We start from the raw sequence: 17,770 nt of genomic DNA on the forward strand, positions 1-17,770 counted from the left end.
CTACTGTCCTGTGGCCGCAAGAGAAAACCAGAATCCTGGAGCATCCTGAAGCCAGGTTGTGTGACTTCCATGGCTTCTCTGGTATTAAGTGAGGCGCCCTGTGCCAGTATGAGCAAACAGCCTGGGGCAGCCCCATAGAGTTCATTTGTAGCCACAAGGAAACATTTGTAAGTGGGTTAATTTAGGGTTTATTTTAAAAGACCTGTGGCAATCTCTTGTTTAATGATTAAAGTAAACCCCATGGACTGCAGCCAGCCAGGCTCCTCCGTCCATGGAATTCTCCAGGGAAGAATACTGGAGTTGGTAGCCATTCCCTTCTCGGGGGGATCTTCCCAACCCAGGGATCAAACCCTGGTCTCCTGCATTGCAGGCGGATTCTTTACCGTCTGAGCCACCAGAGAAGCCCAAAGTAAACTGGCACCCCTGCTTTAACGTGATATTTATTATTAAAGATTGATGAGCTGGAAGAGCAGTGCAGCGAGATCAACAGAGAGAAGGAGAAGAATACCCAGTTAAAGAGAAGGATTGAGGAGCTAGAATCAGAACTCCGAGAAAAGGAGACGGTGAGTGGTAGAGCTCTGAGCCGTGCTGCTCACGTGCCCTGGGCCTTGGCGGGTGAGCTCCATCCAGGGACACGGCAGGTGGCCGTGGGACGTGTGATCGGCCCTGGCAGCTGCCCAGACAGCAGCACAGAGACAGAGCCAGGGGCCACACCAAGGCACAAAGAGCCCAGAGCAAGGGCCTGACCATTACCCTGTGCAGCCTCCTTGGGTTTATTATATTTAGTCAGTCTCTCAGATCCAAGAGGAGTTGGACATTTTCAAACGCTCTTGGAAACTTTCATAGATGGTCCCTCATCAGAAGTTGAGTTCTGCTGTCAAATTAATGCAGCAAGAACCCCCAGTCACACAATCATTTCTCTCTTGGGGGGACAGGACAGCTAAGTACAGTGACTCCCCTCTGTTCAAACGAGTCCCATTCCGAGAGTGTGTTCACAAGTCCAGTTTGTTCCTAAGTCCAACAAAGTTAGCCTAGGTACCCAACTAACATAATCAGCTATGTAGTACTGTGGTGTAATAGGTTTATCATACTTTTCACACAAATAATACATAAAAAGCAAACCCCCCAAAAAAACATTTTTAATCTTGCAGTTTAGTACCTTGAAAAGTACAGTAGTATCAGCTACCTCACCACTGCTTTGACACTTGCTGCTGGACCTCCTGGACTTAAAATAAAGATACTATACTGCTGTCCTCTGTACAGTCGTGTGTAGTAAAGGACACAAAAGCTCAGCCACATGTAGAGGATGCTTGCATGTGACTACACCAGGCACGTGGACTGATTTATGCAACTGGACATGCGAATGCACGTTCTCATCTTTGTAAGTTTGCAGCTCGAAGGTTTGTATGGAGGGGACTCACTGTCCACAGAGGCTGGAGACTGTGGGCAAGTTACCAGTCCTCTCTCAGCCTCAGTTTCCCCACAAAAACAGGAATCATACTTCTCTTTTCACGGTGGTATGTAGGCTTCATGCTTTAATTCACAGGACATACTCAGCCTTTAGAATTACCTGATGTGTCTTAGGTATAACATCATCACCATTATTTATACAGACCACACAGGTTCCAAAAGCTGCTTCCATGACTGTACACACAAAGTTGGGGATTTTCAAGAATACATTTTATCTGACTTGCTCTCATATTCTTCTTCAAACTTCTGTCCCCTGTAGGAGTTGATAGACCTCCGAAAACAAAGTGAAATCATACCTCAGCTCATGTCAGAGTGTGAATACGTCTCTGAGAAGTTAGAGGTAAGAGTGGGGAGCACATGCACTTTGACTCAGGTGCGAAGGCATCCGTCATGTTACCCGTTTCTCAGAGGCCTCTTCCATTCTCGCCTCACTTGGTGAAGAAGAATGACTACGGATTCCTAAACAGCCAGTGTAACTACTTGCTGGATGCCTGCTCTGCCCCCAGGGGAAGACTCAGCCGAGTCTGCCTTTTTGTTTTTCCACTTACACAAAGGTGTCGTGTGCGTAACTGTAGTGCAGGTGGCTGTTTCCTGCTGGCAGAAGTTCCTGCACACCCACAGGAGGGCCAGGAAGGAGCAGGGGACTGAGGGAGAGCTAAGGGAGAGCCTCAGACCAGGGACTATTCCACTGCCCCAGCCAGTGACCTTGGATATGACCTTGAGCAGGCACGCCCCTTCCTGGCCTCAGATTTCTGATCCACAGAAAGAGTGTTTTCAGGTCCTCCCTCACCTCCGAGGGTCTCCTCATTTCCAGAGCACTTTTTTCAGGTACACAGCCTCAGTGTTAGTAACTGGTTCCTGTAACACATTTTTAGAAGGCCTCATTTTATCCCCACAAGATGGAAGCTCTTGTTTGCTATGAAGAATGATCACGTGAAGACTCACAGCAGTCCCGCCATTGGGAGCTTGACTGTCTCCATGGCAACACCACAGGACAGACGGTGCGCAGACCCACCGTCCCTGCATCTGGCACGGCCAGTGCTCCCTCACGGACAGCCAGCAGCTGGCCTGGGGCCAAGGAGGCCTTGCCTTCTCAGGGGAGACAAGTCACTCTCCCATTCATGCTGTTTCTCCCCCAGAATGGAACCCAGAGGGGGCCCTGCCGACAATCCTGGGCCTGGGGCTGAAAACCCCATGGGCTGGGATGTCAGATTTCCTCTGCCAGGCACTTTATGAAAGCATCACTTGGCACCAGGCTGCTTTGGGCAGAACTCTGAGTTCTGCGTTCTCTGTGGGCATCGTTTTAAGATGAGATCTCTGCTGGCAAACAGCAGGAAGGAGGGGCACACACCTGATTTCTGGGGGTGGGGGGGCACTTGACACCCCCAGAGAGGCAGGCCCACCGCAGGGACTGACTGACCGACTATCACAGGTCTCAGTGGGCTCCTGCTTTGTTCCCAGACCCTTCTTTCTGTCTCTCTTTAAAAAAAAAAAATATATATATATATATATATATTTGTTTTTGACTATGCTGGGTCTTCATTATTGTGCTGGGGCTTTCTCTAGTTGTCATGAGCAGGGGCTACACTTTGTTGTGGTGCATGGGCTCCTCACTGCAGTGGCTTCTCTTGTTGCGGAGCATGAGGGCTTCACTAGTTGTGGATGGGCTCAGTTGCTCTGAGGCCTGTGGGATCTTCCCAGACATGGGATCGAACCCGCGTCCCCTGCATTGGCAGGCGGACTCCCCTCTACTGTATCAGCAGTCCGCCCTCTCTCCTTCCGCTGCAGGCGGCAGAGAGAGACAATCAGAACCTGGAGGACAAAGTGCGGTCCCTGAAGACGGACATTGAGGAGAGCAAGTACCGACAGCGCCACCTGAAGGTGGAGCTGAAGAGCTTCTTGGAGGTGCTGGACGGCAAGATTGACGACCTCCACGACTTCCGCCGGGGCCTCTCCAAGCTGGGTGCGGACAACTAGGTCCCGCGTGAGTCCCCAGGGTGTGTGTGACCCGCAGTAGTGCTAGGACGTCCTCCCGTTCGCGTGGCTTCTGTCAATGCAGGCGCGGTCTGTCATGTTTCCAAACCAGGGGTGCCGTCCACTCTCTCCTCTCTGGAATAGAAATCCCCCCTCGCTTCTTCTCTGGCCTCGCGAGGTCGTGGATGACTGGACGATTCTGACTCAGGAATCCAGAACTAGGCCTACCTTAAACGTTTACGCAGTCAGGGCAAGGATGTTTATATCTTCCTCAAGGGCTGTTGCAACCATATGAACTGAAAAAAAAAAAAAATAGTATTTTCTAATGCAAATAGGAATAGCCTTTCCACCTCTTTTTTTGTTTTGTTTTGTTTTTTGAGTAGAGCTCAGAGTATTTGAATGTCCACCAGCTCCAGTGCATGGGGTGTGGCCATAGTAACTTCCCTCTCAGCATATATAGAGATGCTTTCAAACAATGACTTAGTAGATACTTGTCCTGAGAGGAGACAAGTGTCTCCTGGGGGTGTTTCCTGGCTGGGGAATCACCTACATCCACTCAGCCCACTTCTTCCGGCCCTCCAGTTTATAAGGTTGCGACAATGTTCCTTTTCTTGGTTTTAATTTCTGAACAGGTTACTGCGCTGTGGGGACAGCACACAGTGAGGGTGCCTAGCACAAAGTAGGTGCTTAATAAATATTTGTTCAATTAAATGTATACAAAGAATTTAGTGTTTTAATCAATGCCCACCCCCCTCCCCCCTCCTGCCAAAGCCCCTGTTGGAAAGTCCCCCATCCTGGTGCACTGGGTCATTCTTTATCAGGCATGAATGTGACTTTGTGAGCAGACTCGTGGATTGGCTCAGGTGGCCCTGGGGCTGGGGAAGGTGGCGGTGGAAGCAGCAGGAAATGGTCTGAGCCTCTCCCAACCCCGGGAGCCCATCCTGGTTCTCTGTCCTGGGATAGGGGTGGGGGGCACCTCTGACACTCCAACTACTCTTCCTCTCCAAGTGTGAGGTCTGGGGATTCCAGGACTGCCAACTGTCCCTGGTAGAGGGGCTGCCCAGGGCTTGGGATTTAGGGTAGGATCCTCTGTTGGGTTTAGATAATTGAAAAAGAAATCACACAGGATCACACAGGCCCATGAACGAGAGTGGGTTCGAAGTGACCAAGCCTCGGCCTTAAAGGAGTTCTGTCGAGGTCTGCTTCCTGCATCCCTCGGTTCCTGGGAAGGGAGGGACCAGAGCCATAAGCCTCTCCTCTCTCACCGAGTTTCTTAGTGGAGCAAGTAAGTGGGCATCTCATTTGCCCTGTGCATGACACAATTGTCTGAATTTCCCTGGCTGTAGGCATTTCTAAATGCCTTTGACGGAGAGGGAGGCTTTGGTGCCCCCGTACGTGCTTTGAGAACCACTGTGAGAACATCTCCCTCTAAAAAGGTTTTCTCACATGTTAGAATTTATCCCTGCTGAATGTAGATAAGCAATAAAATAGTCGGAGGAGGTGGGCAGGGGACACACGGATGTGACTGTCCACTTCCTACTGTTCTCCTTCGTGTCGCTGAGACATCTCCCAGAGCGAGGAGGTCTGGTTTGGGATGGGGAAAGACGGGAGGCTGGTGGTCTGGAGCACTGGGGCATGCCAGGGAGACCTACAAGCAGGGTGGGCGGCTTTGGTGAGGTCCACTGGGCCGGAGGCAGCCCTCCTGATGGGCGGTGGGGCTGCTGGCCCCGCCCCCTCCCTGGTGCTCCGGACAGCTCTCGGGGCAGTGGTGACCTGGAGAGCTAGACTGGCCCTGGGTCAGCCCCGTGGCCCAGCATCGGGCTAAAGGGTGTTCTTCTCAGGTCAGGCGAGTCCACCTGTCAGAAGGTGGGGTGAGTTTGCTGTCCAGGAGCAGCGGACACCAGGATTCCGAAACCTCAGCTTGGGTCATCTGACGCCCCCCACCCCGTCTGTGAGGCGGTTTATTCATCCAGAAGGAGCTGTCTTGACTGTCCTGAATACACCCAGGGGACGTATTCATTAGAGGACACTTGTCAGAGCCACCGGCACGTTCCGGAGCAGCAGGGCCATGAGCACGGTGGGCTGCTTTTATCCCTGTGTGGTTGAGACCCCTGACCCCTGTTCGCCGACAGCTGAAGAGTTGGGTGAGTGCTGGCAGGTCTAGGTGAGGAGTTGCGAGCCCCCATGCGGCAGGCCCAGCTGGCCCTACACCATGCAGCCCAGGAGGGGCACCCCTCATGGGGAAGTTGACTTGGGCTCAGCAGGGACAGAAACTGTGGACTTCAGTTCCTTTCTGCTTTTCTCTAAAAATCTTAACAGTTCTTCATTTACCTTCTTTAAAAGAAAAAAACAGGCCCAAGACAACCTCAGCAGTCTGTTGAGAGTCTGGCCCTATCCGACAGCCTCTGGATGTCATGATAATGACCCACTGAATTTGTCTCAGTTCCCCCGTGAGCTTGTTTATCAGGAAGTCCAGCTCCCCTCTCAGCACTCACACGCTTCAGTTGTCTCGATCTTAAGCCAAACGCAGGCAGGGCATAAACACCACCCCCACTCCCACAGGCACCTCCTCCACGTTGTGCTGCGGGAGGGTTTAGAGCCAGGGCTGCATCTTTATTCCGAGTGGTGTCTCCTGATTTGACATTTCCAAGACTGGCTGCCTAAATCCTGATGTGCTTTCTTTTTTTCTTTCTGCATCTGTAAAATCCGGGACTAAAACAAGCAAAGTAAAGTTTAGAAGCCTTCAGCCATAATGATCCTTAAAAATAATTTTCGTTTCAAGTAAATAAAGCCCCACTGGATGTGTGGTCCAGTGGAGAGTGGGGAGGGGAGGTGAAATATTCCTAGTGCCCAGGGAACAGAAAACCACCTGAGTGAGAGGCCAGGACAGCATGGTCAGGCCTGAAAAGAGAGTGAGTGTCTACCTGAGACCCGGAACTTGGGTGCTCCCTCTTCCACACTCCCTTGCAGGCTGTTACTCTGGATCATGATTGGGTGAGAGAACAGGGCACAGATCTTTCCCTGTTTTGCAGAGGAAGCAGACAAGCTATTCCCCCAGGGTCAACCAGCTAGTGAATGAGCAACAGCTTGAGTGGCATCCAGGTCTCTTGGAGACCCTGGTCCTATGTCTTCCTACACGTGTCCACAGCAAGTGACGACTTACAGATGAGCAAATCAGAATTACATTCGTGTTCATTACAGCAGTGAGTTCCTTTTTGAATGATTCTGGCTTTGCAGGGATCTTTTTAAGAGATCATTGTTTAAAATGATGTGGGTGCTCTGAGAGGCCAGAATGATGAGGTGCAAATGCTTTGAGTCTTTCATCAAGACAGAGCTGTGTGTTCAAAACAAGCAGGAGGCCCCAAGAAGGCAGAGCAGTAACCAGAATGCTGGTGCGGGGAAGGGAGCGGTTGGGGGGGTTGCCCATCACTGCCCACCCCCTTCCCAGACTGGAGCCAGCACCAGGTGGAGAGCAGGTGGGCCAGTGGTTAGAACAGGTTGAATGGGACCTGACCAGCCCCCGGGAGGACTGTCCACTGTCTGAGCTGTTGGTCTCCATCCTGCAGGCTCCTTGTGGACATCTCTAGGCTTGGCAGCCCATGGGCACAGCCTAGAGGGTGGTTGGCTGATGTCTGACCACTGTGTCTGACATAAAACATCAAGCAAAGGGGGGGATATAGTTAATGTGCTGCCCAGAGGCGTGATTATTGCCCATTGTGAAAAGACTCCTTTTCTAGGGAAAGACTGCTTTTCCATAGAAATCAGGGGCCACTCTAGGTGAAAGCCAGAGCCAACCACAGACTGTGCCAGGGACCTTGTTGTGGGACATCTGGTGTGGCCAGGTGCACCTTTAGAAGGCAGGCAGGCAGGCAGCCGAGATGGGACTTAGCAGAGGCACTCGATGGAGGCTGCCCTCTAAGTCAGAGGGTGCCCTTTAAGACAGAGCCAGCCACTGTTCTCTCCTCACCACTGAAAGTGGCTGTTTTGGTGATTTGTCCTTCTAAAAGCTGTGATGATTCTTTTTTTCACTTGAAACGTCACTGGGTGTTGAAGCACTGACAATGTAAACTAGAAGCCTGCAAATCAACGTCTGTATAGATTTTTAAATGATGTGCATGGTGAAAAGGACCCTGATTTCTGATTGCATGGTTTTCCCCAAAAGAAATATATATTCTGGGGATGGTGAGTGTGACAGATGGCATGGAGAGGGGGGATCCTGTATAGAAACGTGTGTTGTGTTACGTCTCTTTTGCATACATTTATCTCAAGAATATGGGTTTCCCGGTTCCTTTTTAAACACCAGCCAGGAAGAAGGTTATTATGCTAAGAATCTGGCAGCTGAGTGAAATGGTCTAGTGAACTTTGGAGTGTGTCTGGGGGCGGTGAATGTGTTGGGAGAGGGAGCAGCAGGGAAATGAGGGAGAAACAAGGAAGGGTTCTCAATTATAGAATATATATGTAGCTAAGAGGAGTCTTCAGTAATCCTGGTGGTGATGTTATATTTTCTGATATCCATCTTTGAGAAGAAGAGCTTGTGGGTCTTTTGTTTTGAGTGGAATTGTACAGTGCCCTACTCTCTTTGACGAACGCATAGCCTTGTGAAGAGGGGCCCCCACCCAACCCCCAGGCCACACAGATCCCTGATGCACCTGGCAGGAGCCCAGAGAAACCACGGTGGAGTCCAGACTGTGGGATGCTTGACAGGTCTGATGATACCCAGCTATGGGGAGTGCATTACTGTTCTTACCCTGTGTTCCACTTTTAAAGTCCTGACTTTAAATAAACTGTTATAGCAGTGTCTTATGGTGTGACAGACAATTAGGCATTTCTTGCATCACATATAAGAATTTAATGATAAGTGTGAGGTAGTTAAGTGGACTTTCCCAAGAATACTGGGGTTTTTTTCATGCCTTTTTGGTACATAAATAATATATCCTTTTTTTTTTTTTTAAGAAGAAACTACAATGAGTGAAAATAAAAAAATCACCTGTTGTTATACCATCTGATTATAACCACTGTTAACACTTTGGCATATATCTTTTCAGACATTTTTGTATGCATCTATATAAGTTTTATTACTTTTTTCATGAGATGCAACTATGTTATACATATTATACTGTTTTAACTTGCTTTTTTCCTTTTAACACTATATTGTGAGTATATTTCTATGTCAGTAAATGTGTAACAGCATCATGTTTAACATCAGTGTAGGTTGTACTTTCAGTACTTAGGTTGGTCCCAGTTTTATATGGTTGTGCTCAAGGATCAGAGAAGGCAATGGCACCCCACTCCAGTGCTCTTGCCTGGAAAATCCCATGGACAGAGGAGCCTGGTGGGCTGCAGTCCATGCGGTCGCTAAGAGTCAGACACAACTGAGCGACTTCACTTTCACTTTTCACTTTCATGCATTGGAGAAGGAAATGGCAACCCACTCCAGTGTTGCTGCCTGCAGAATCCCAGGGAAGGGGGAGCCTAATGGGCTGCCGTCTATGGGGTTGCACAGAGTTGGACACGACTGAAGCAACTTAGCAGCAGCTCAAGGATATGATGAAATCCTTTCTTCTAACATCTTCATGAACTTCTCAGAATATTTACTTAGGATAACTTTCTAAAATTGGACTTGCTGGCTTGAAGTATGAAGGGTGGTGCAAGCATGCCCTGTCTTCTCCCCCACTCCTGGGCACACAGGAAACACCACTTCCCAGCCCCTAGAGTCATTCAGGTCTTGTTCCTAATTATGGCCAAAGAAGTACGAGCAGCAGTGACACGTGACACGTCCAGGCTGAGACTCTTGAGATGCCCCTGGGCAGGTCTGCAGACTCCTGTTGCCTTGGTGATGTCCCAGGGCTGGAGCCTCTGTCAGCCTGGGTCCCTGAGTGACTGTGTGGATAGCTGCCCTTCTCCCACTGTGACACGGCCCCACCTGCATGAACCTGCAGTGTGAATAAAGAATAAATGTTAAGTCTTCACACCACTGGCATGTCAGGGTTACTGCAGCACACATAATGTATCCTGACTAAGAATACAATATGCACATGTGGGGACTTCTAATATGGGGCTTCCCTGGTGGCTCAGCTGGTAAACATCTCTCCTCATATTGCCTTCCAGAAAGATGATACCAAATTATACTCCCGCCAGCAGTGTGTGAGAATGTCTGACTCCCTCTTTTGCACTGGTGTTACTGTGGGGACCACAGGGCTAGTTTTGATATGCATTTTTTTAATTGAAAGTGTGACCCACCCTAGCTGAAATATTTATTAGATTATATTCTTTTCTTGTTTACCTATTCATCTTCTCTGGCCAATTTTCTCACAAGGTGTTTAGCTGTCTTATTGATTTCTAAGAAGTTGTTTCCCCAGCGCCCTCACTGCCCCCTGATTAGCTGACTCATTGATTTCTAAGAAGTTGTTTTTCCCCTAAAAATACATTTTTTTTAAGTTCCATATATGACTTGGACTAAAAAAAATTTTTATTTTTAGTCAACTTTATCTTTTCCTTCATTACTGCTGCCTTTGCTGGCCTGCTTTTAAACATCTTTGCATTTCTGATTTCACATTTATGAATTTTCACCAGTCTTTTATTTGTGTACTTTTATCATTTTTTTAAGCAATTAAATCTGTGATCCATTTGGAATTTATTTTCCAAATTCTAGTAAATTTGAAATTTATTTTCCAAGTTACCCCAACATCACTTATGGGGAAACCTTTCCTTTCTCTACTGATACAAGATCCCACTTTTCACTGTGTACACAATCCTTATATATCATAAACATCCTTCTGAACTTTCTGTGTGGTCCACTGTGTACATTTTGGCACTGGTACCACATAGTTTGATCATCTCATATTTAAATGTCCCCATTTAAATAAATGTCTTCAAAAATGTCCTAGTACTTTTGTATGTTGATATTTCCAAAAGAACATCAGGTTCATTTTGTAATGTTTATAGAAGAACTGGAAATTAAATTGTGTAAAATTTATACGTTGCTATAGAGAGAATTGGGCTTCCCTGGTGGCTCAGATGGTAAAGAATCCGCCCGCATTGTGGGAGACCTGGGTTCAATCCCAGGGTTGGGAAGATCCCCAGGGGAGGGCATGGCAACTCACTCCAGTATTCTTGCCTGGAGAATTCCCATGGAAAGCCCTGGTGGGCTGTAGTCTATGGAGTTGCAAAGAGTCAGACACGACTGAGCGACTTAGCACAACACATAGCTAGAATTAACATCTTCATAATATTTAACCTTTCATTTCAGTAAATTTATAAAGTATTGTGTTCCTCTGTGTATTCTTTCTGGTATAGATCATTTTTTTGTAGTTGTGGTTCTATGGTAAATGAGCTCTTTGTCCATTATATTTTCCAACCTCTTATTGTTCACATAAATGTACACCACTGATTAAATCAATTAAATCCATTGATTTTTTAAATTTAAAATATTACATAAAAGCTATGTAAATGTAAAGATTATGAAAAAACATAATATGGAAATTGAAAGTCCCCCATAATTAAAAATGCCTCTGCCCCAAGATAAAACAGTCAACAGGGATCTACTGCTGCTGCTGCTGCTGCTAAGTCGCTTCAGTCATGTCTGACTCTGTGCGACCCCATAGACGGTAGCCCACCAGGCTCCCCTGTCCCTGGGATTCTCCAGGCAAGAACACTGGAGTGGGTTGCCATTTCCTTCTCCAATGCATGAAAGTGAAAAGTGAAAGTGAAGTCGCTCAGTCGTGTCCGACTCCTTGCGACCCCATGGACTGCAGCCCACCAGGCTCCTCCGTCCATGGGATTTTCCAGGCAAGAGTACTGCAGTGGGGTGCCATTGCCTTCTCCACAGCAGGGATCCCTGGTCCTCAAATCTTTTTTTCCTGAAATATATTTTATCATTTGGACCATATGATAGACCCTTCTGCTACTTGCATTTTTCCCTTGGCAATAGATCTTGGACATTTTCCTGTCTGTAGATATCAATCTACCTCATTTTTCTTAACTCTTCATAGAGAGTTCTGTGGTTGTTTATCTAATGTGATAATTGGTTATTTATTTTGTAGCTAGCCAGTTACCGAATTTCCTTTTAATTGTTTTGCTGTTGTTACTGTTAATTCTCTTGCCTTTTTCACGTAGATAATAGTTCTGAGTAGTGATGGTAACTTTACCTCCATATTTTTAAATAATCTTATTTCACTACCTTATCACATTGACCAGCACTTTTAGAATAATGGTAAATAACACCTATATAAATTGTGCTGATATTGTACATTCTTCTTTATATATATTTTTTACTTGGTAATACCTCCAGTGTTTCTTCAGAAGTACAGATTTGACTCTTAGTATGAGATATTCTTAACATTTAAATTTATATAGTGTTAGGCCCTTCTCTTTCTAAATTTGCTGAAAGTTTAATCCATAATGGATGTTGGCATTTTATTAAATGCTTTTTGTTTCCCACATCTTTCAAGATGATCAAATGGTTTTTATTTATCATGAGTTAATATGAATCATTTTAATAGATTTGCTAATGTCAGACTGTCTCTGCATTTCTAGAAAAATCTAATGTTGTCATGGTATATTATTCTTTGATGTACATCTCCTTTCAGTGTTAACAGTGGTTATTTATGATGGGTTGGTTTATGGTAGAGTTTTATTTTATGTTCTTATCTATCTTTTCTGATTTTTCTACATGGCTCTGCTATGACTTGTATAATAAAAATAGGAGCTTTAAAATAAGGAAAATGCTCTGGATTTGGTTTCCTCTTATTAGTTTGGAATTTTTCAAATGTTAAAGTGGATACTTGTATAATTTTTTTTTCCTGCTTTCTTTGTCAGGTATTGATGTTGGTTTTGTGTTAACTTCTTTAAAAAACGACTTGGGAAGCTTTATCTCTTTTTTCTATGCCCTGGAACAGTTTAAATAATACTGAGAACTTTTTGCTCCTTGAGGTCTTTATAACATATATAAATCTGTCCAAGTCTAGTGCCTTTTTAGGAAATAATTCTTTGACAATTTATTCAGTGTTCCACACTCATTAGTCTCTTTAAACTTTCTTCCTATTCTGTAAGTTTTTGGCAACTTAAACTTCCTAAATAACGATTCTGTTCAGACTTTCAAATTTGCTGGGCTGGCACTATTGTGTTTTCTTTTCTCGTTCATAATGTTCTGTGCTTGTCTTTTTATTTTAGGGCTTAAGTCTTAATTTACTGTTTTACCATTTTATGATGTTTTGGTTACTTTTTGTTTTTATTAATTTCTTCCTGTATCTTATGATGTTTTTTCACCTTCTCAAGTTGAATGCCATTTTAACTTTTTCCTGTTTAATAGTAGATACAGTTACTAGCATTCATAAGGCTATATGACTTTTCTTCTGAATATTTCTTTATCTGTTACCCTTATATCTTTAGGTATGGTGTTCTAAGTTCTAATAATTTGTAATTTCAGATTTGACTTTATATTTTACTTAAAAGTTATTTGAAATTATACTTTTAAATTTCCAGATAGTTTGATACTCTTTGTTGTTATTTTTAACACTTGTTATATATTTCTACTTTTACTGCCTTGTCAAAGAGGGCGTGGCCTGTACAATTTCTGCATTCAGGAGTTTATTGATGTTTTCTTGGGACCTAATAAATTGTTTATTTTAATAAATATCCCCAGGAAACTGGAAAGGAAGGTATATTCTCAGAAGGGAACAAAGTTCAATCTATATGTATTGATCTGACCTTATTAACTATAATGTTACAGACTTTTAATTTTTGCTGACCTGATTCATTAAAGACTAAGGAGAGTGTGTTAGTCTCCCACTACTGTTATGTTTCTGTTTCTCCTGTGTTTCCAACAGCTTTTGCTTCATGTGTTTCAGTACAATGTTATTTGACATCTTTTTATACTTAAAGGGGAAAGATATTTTCCTTCAAAGACTTGTATACTTTTGTGGATTTTACCTGATTTTGTTGTAACAGAGTTGTTTATGTAGAAATACATAGTTCAGTAAAATGTCTGTGTCTGTTTTTAAGCCAACAAAAATCTTTGAGAAGCCCTCTGTGTCTTAAGATACTTTGGAAATTCTGGCTCTTCCCAAGGGTAGGTGGATATTCTCCAGGGTGACTTCCTGTGCCCAAGCAAGGAAGACAGTGTGCATTGAGGCATTTAAGCCTTTGCAACAGAATGAGGGTTTAGGGCAGTTGCCATCAATTCCAGCTCCTGCTTCAGGGCAGCCCCACGCTTGGTGTGCTCAGAGATCACCTGCCATCCAGCTGGTTATCTTCTGCCTTCATGAAGTCAATACCGAAGCTTTACTTTTTTTTTTTTTACAATTTTTTTTGATGTGGACCATTTTTCAAGTCTTTATTGAGTTCATTACAACATTGCTTCTGTTTTATATCTTGGTTTTTTGGCCATGAGGCATGTGGGATCTTAGTTCGACCAGGGATCAAACCCACACCCCTTGCATTGGAAGGTGAAGTTTTAACCACTGGACCACCAGGGAAGTCCCCCAAGGCTTTTCTTAATCCAAGAGGCAGTTTTCTGCTGCAGGGCTGTCCTTCTAAGCAGAAGGCAGCAGAGAGTGTTATGCTTGTGTTCCTGGCTATTGCAGGAAGAGCTAATCTCAGAGACTCATTCTACTGGGAAAGATTTTTCCAGAGCTGTTCGAGCAGATTATTCACACAGCAGAGTCTGTGCCCGGCAGAGAACCAACTTTTCCCAAATACGTGGAGGAGGTGTGAATCTCAGTTCACAGCTCAGGAGTAAAAGAAATACCACCTTCTCTATCATCCCTTCATTCAAGAAAATTTCTGTTTGGGACCTCAATCTACCAGCCTCATGCAGTTTGATCTCAGTCACTCCTGGGACCCCCTTTTCTCCAGAGGTGAGTTTTCAGAGGCTGAGGGCTTACATAGTCCCAGGATGGTATTGGGGAGCCTATGTCTGCTGAGATGTCCCCTGTTCCTCCCCCTGCTCTCTCACTCCACCACCTCTGTTTCACAATTCCCCAGCTTTCCCTGTCCTGCAGAAATCCCCATGAGGCTGTCCTAGGCTCTGACCCCAGATCCTCTATGCACCATCCTGTTTGACAGCAAAGGTTGAGTGGATGATTTGACTTTGTGTGTGCATGCTAAGTCGCTTCAGTAGTGTCTGCCAGGCTCCTGTCCATAGGATTCTCCAGGCAAAAATACTGGAGTGGGGTGCCATGCCCTCCTCCAGGGGATCTTCCTGACCCAAGGATTGAACCCGTGTCTCCTGCAGCTCTTGCATTGCAGGTGGATTCTTTACTGCCGAGGCACCTGGGAAGCCCCGATTTAACTTGGAAGGCTGCTAGCTAGATCAGCCGATGCGTGTTTGCAAGAGCGAGCATGCTACTGAATGGAAGTGATTCTGTGGCCACTCATGTCCACTTGCTTTCCAGACCCTCCCAGCTCACTCGTGAGTGGCCTCAAGCGCTACGTGAACCACCTCCCAGAGGGGCCTCCTTACACCAGTGAGGCCCTGTGTTTGGGGCACCAAATACCAAACGCCCCTTCTCTGGAACATTTGGGAAAATGGACCTCAATTTTGCAATAATCTTCCCATGAGAAGTTTTCCTTTCCAATTCTTTTTTAAAAAAATATTTATTTATTTAATTCACTTATGGCTGCACTGGGTCTTTGTTGCTGTGCTCAGGCTTTCTCTGGTTGCAGCAAGTGGGGTCTGTTCTCTAGTTGCAGTGCACGGGCTTCTCACTGAGGTGGCTTCTCTTGTTGTGGCTCCCGGGCTCTAGGCACGTGAGCGTCAGTACTTGTGGCACATGGGCTTAGTTGCCCTGTGACCATGGGATCTTTTTTTAATTTCAGCATGCGAACCCTTAGTTGTGGCATGTGGGATCTTAGTTCCTTGACCTGGGATCGAACCCTCGTACCCTGCATTGAAAGGTGGATCCTTAACCACTGGACCACCTGGAAGTCCTCATATGAGTTCTTAAAAGCAGAGCACCTTTCCTGGCTGTGGTCATAAAGAGATGGTAATGAAAGAAGAATCAGAAAGATGCCGTGTTGCTGGCTTTGAAGATCAATGAAGGGGCCACAAATCGAGAACTGTAGGCTGCCTCCAGAAACTGAAAGAGCTTCTAGCTTCTCCCCTAAAGCTTCAAAAAAGGAATTCAGCCTTTCTGACACTAGGATACTAGCCCAAGGAGACCCACACTGGACTTCAGACCCATGGAATGGTAAGATAATAAATCTATGCTGTTTTAAGGCCATATATTTTCTGTAGTTAGTTCTGGCAGCAATAGATATACCGATAGATATAATAATAATATTATTATAAATAAACCAATATACTCTTCCCATGAGTTTACGTATCTGAGAGTTGAGAAACTCTGCTATGTCAACTCAGTCAACTACATGGCTTCATGTGATGGATGGTCATTAATCAAAACCTCTTGATTCTGGCTCCTGCTACTACTACCTTCTTGATTCCCCAGTTCGGATGCAGGAGAGGGAATGAAAGAGCACATGAATAAGTCGGTCTGATTGGCCTAGCTCATGGTCCTTCACTCTGGGACCATCCACAGGATGCCTCCAGTTAGGGATTGGCTGTCCTAGAATCAGCTTTGGCCAGAAGGCCCATCGTGGGATATGAGACCTGACCAAAGCAGGCTGCCCTTGTGGCTGGGGCTATGGACGGGGGAGGCATTGTGACTGGCGTCCTGGACAGGATGCAGTGGTCCTACAGGGGCCAGGGAAGACTTCAGAAAGGAGGATGCTGTGGAGTTGAGACTGAAAGGTGGGTATGGATTTGCCAGGACCGGGTGGCAGAGGCCTGGTACATCCCAGGCACTGAGGCTTAAGAGAGCAGAGCCATGTGGGAGCTGGTGGCAACCTGCTTGGTGTTGCTGGAGTAAAATGTGTGGTGGGGGAAGGGGTGGTGGCGGGCAACAGCCAGGTCCTGAGGGCTTGGCACGCCACACCAAGGGGCAGCCTTTACCTGTGTGGGTAGGAGAGTGGAGAAGGACATCACAGGGAGCAGTGGAGACTGACTGATAGCACTCTGGAGGGTGGACTAGGGAGGTTTGAAGCCAGATAGTAGGAGACACTACTTGTCCCCCACTGTGACTCTGGATCCTCTGAGGCCAGTGTGTGTGTTCAGTTGCCAAGTCGTGTCTTGACTTTGCAACCCCATGGACTGTGGCATGCAAGGCCTCCCTGTCCCTCACCATCTCCTGGAGTTTGCCCAAGTTCATGTCCATTGAATTGGTGATGACATCCAGCCATCTCATCCTCTGCCACCCACTTCTCCTCCTGCCCTCCATCTTTCCCAGCATCAGGGTCTTTGCCAGTGAGTTGGTTCTTTGCATCAGGTGGCCAAAGTATTGGAGCTTCAGCTTCAGCATCAGTCATTTCAATGAGTATTCAGGGTTGAGGCCAGAGTCTGGACTTAATTCCCAGCTTGGCTGGAAGAAGCGGGGAAAAGGGAGAAAAATGAGGGAGAGAAGGTTCCAGAGAAGTTTTGATGCACTAAAGATGGTTGGGTGAGGAATTTTCTTTGGAGAACTCTGAAAAGGATTTTTTTTTTAAAGCTTCTCATTTTTGGCAGCCCTTAGAAAGCAAATTCTGAGAATTATCCAAGTCTGAATAAGCTCATTCGTGTCTCAAAATACTGAAATTACAATAATTAAAAATACTGAATTGCAAAATAAGCACAAGCAAAGTTCAACAGAGCTCTGATTTGGCCATTTTTAAAAATACCAAATTCTTTCTAGAGAAGAGTTTTGTGCTGAGGTTGGCCTGTCTCTGGTGGTGAAGGAGGCCAGGGACACAGCCACTGGGCCAGCTTCTGGGGCTTTTGACGGAAGCCCAGCCAGTAGCCAGCAAGATGCTACCTACACAGGAGTGTGGCCCCGTGCAGCACACACTCCTAAACCCTGCTGGGAACCTACAGGAAGGAAAGGGGACCTGTGTGTCAGGGGACCAGGGCCTGGGCCCAGGGAGAGGAGTGAGGCACCTTCATGCCCGGAAGCCGGATCTGGGCCTGCATCACTCACAGTCAGGGAAGGCAGGACCCCTGGCAGTGGCTGTGCACGGAGGTCAGGCTGTAGCTGCTGAAAAATCACCCAAGCCTCTCCCAGCTGTGCCGCCTGAGGCCCGTCAGAGTCAGCAAAGCAGCAGCTGTAGGTAGGAACAGTTTGGGTCTGTAAGAACTTCTCTGTGGAAACCAAGGAGGGTCAATTCATCTTGTTCTGAGAAAACCCAGGGTTGCCATGGCGAGAGTGACGCGATGAGGTTAGTGAAAAGAGTGGACTGCCTTGTATTGGTCTCTTCCCCTTTGCTACTTTTATTTATTTGGCTTCACTGGGTCTTAGTT

At 46.2% G+C, this 17,770-nt stretch overlaps 1 protein-coding gene across 2 annotated transcripts in view; it reads left to right on the forward strand.

Annotated features, from left to right (window-relative positions):
* HOMER2 (homer scaffold protein 2) overlaps positions 1-4,159 on the forward strand; it is a 127,292-nt gene extending 123,133 nt beyond the window's left edge. For both annotated transcript variants that reach the window (XM_025271721.3, XM_045163715.1), the window contains exons 7-9: positions 453-563; positions 1,730-1,810; positions 3,259-4,159. In XM_025271721.3, coding sequence (XP_025127506.1) covers positions 453-563; positions 1,730-1,810; positions 3,259-3,447 — 381 coding nt within the window. In that variant the 3' untranslated portion in view covers positions 3,448-4,159. The remainder of the gene's footprint in view (positions 1-452; positions 564-1,729; positions 1,811-3,258) is intronic.
* Positions 4,160-17,770: the final 13,611 nt, after the last annotated feature.

Source organism: Bubalus bubalis, chromosome 20 (assembly GCF_019923935.1).
Source record: "Bubalus bubalis isolate 160015118507 breed Murrah chromosome 20, NDDB_SH_1, whole genome shotgun sequence".
In the NCBI taxonomy this organism is placed as follows: Eukaryota; Metazoa; Chordata; class Mammalia; order Artiodactyla; family Bovidae; genus Bubalus; species Bubalus bubalis.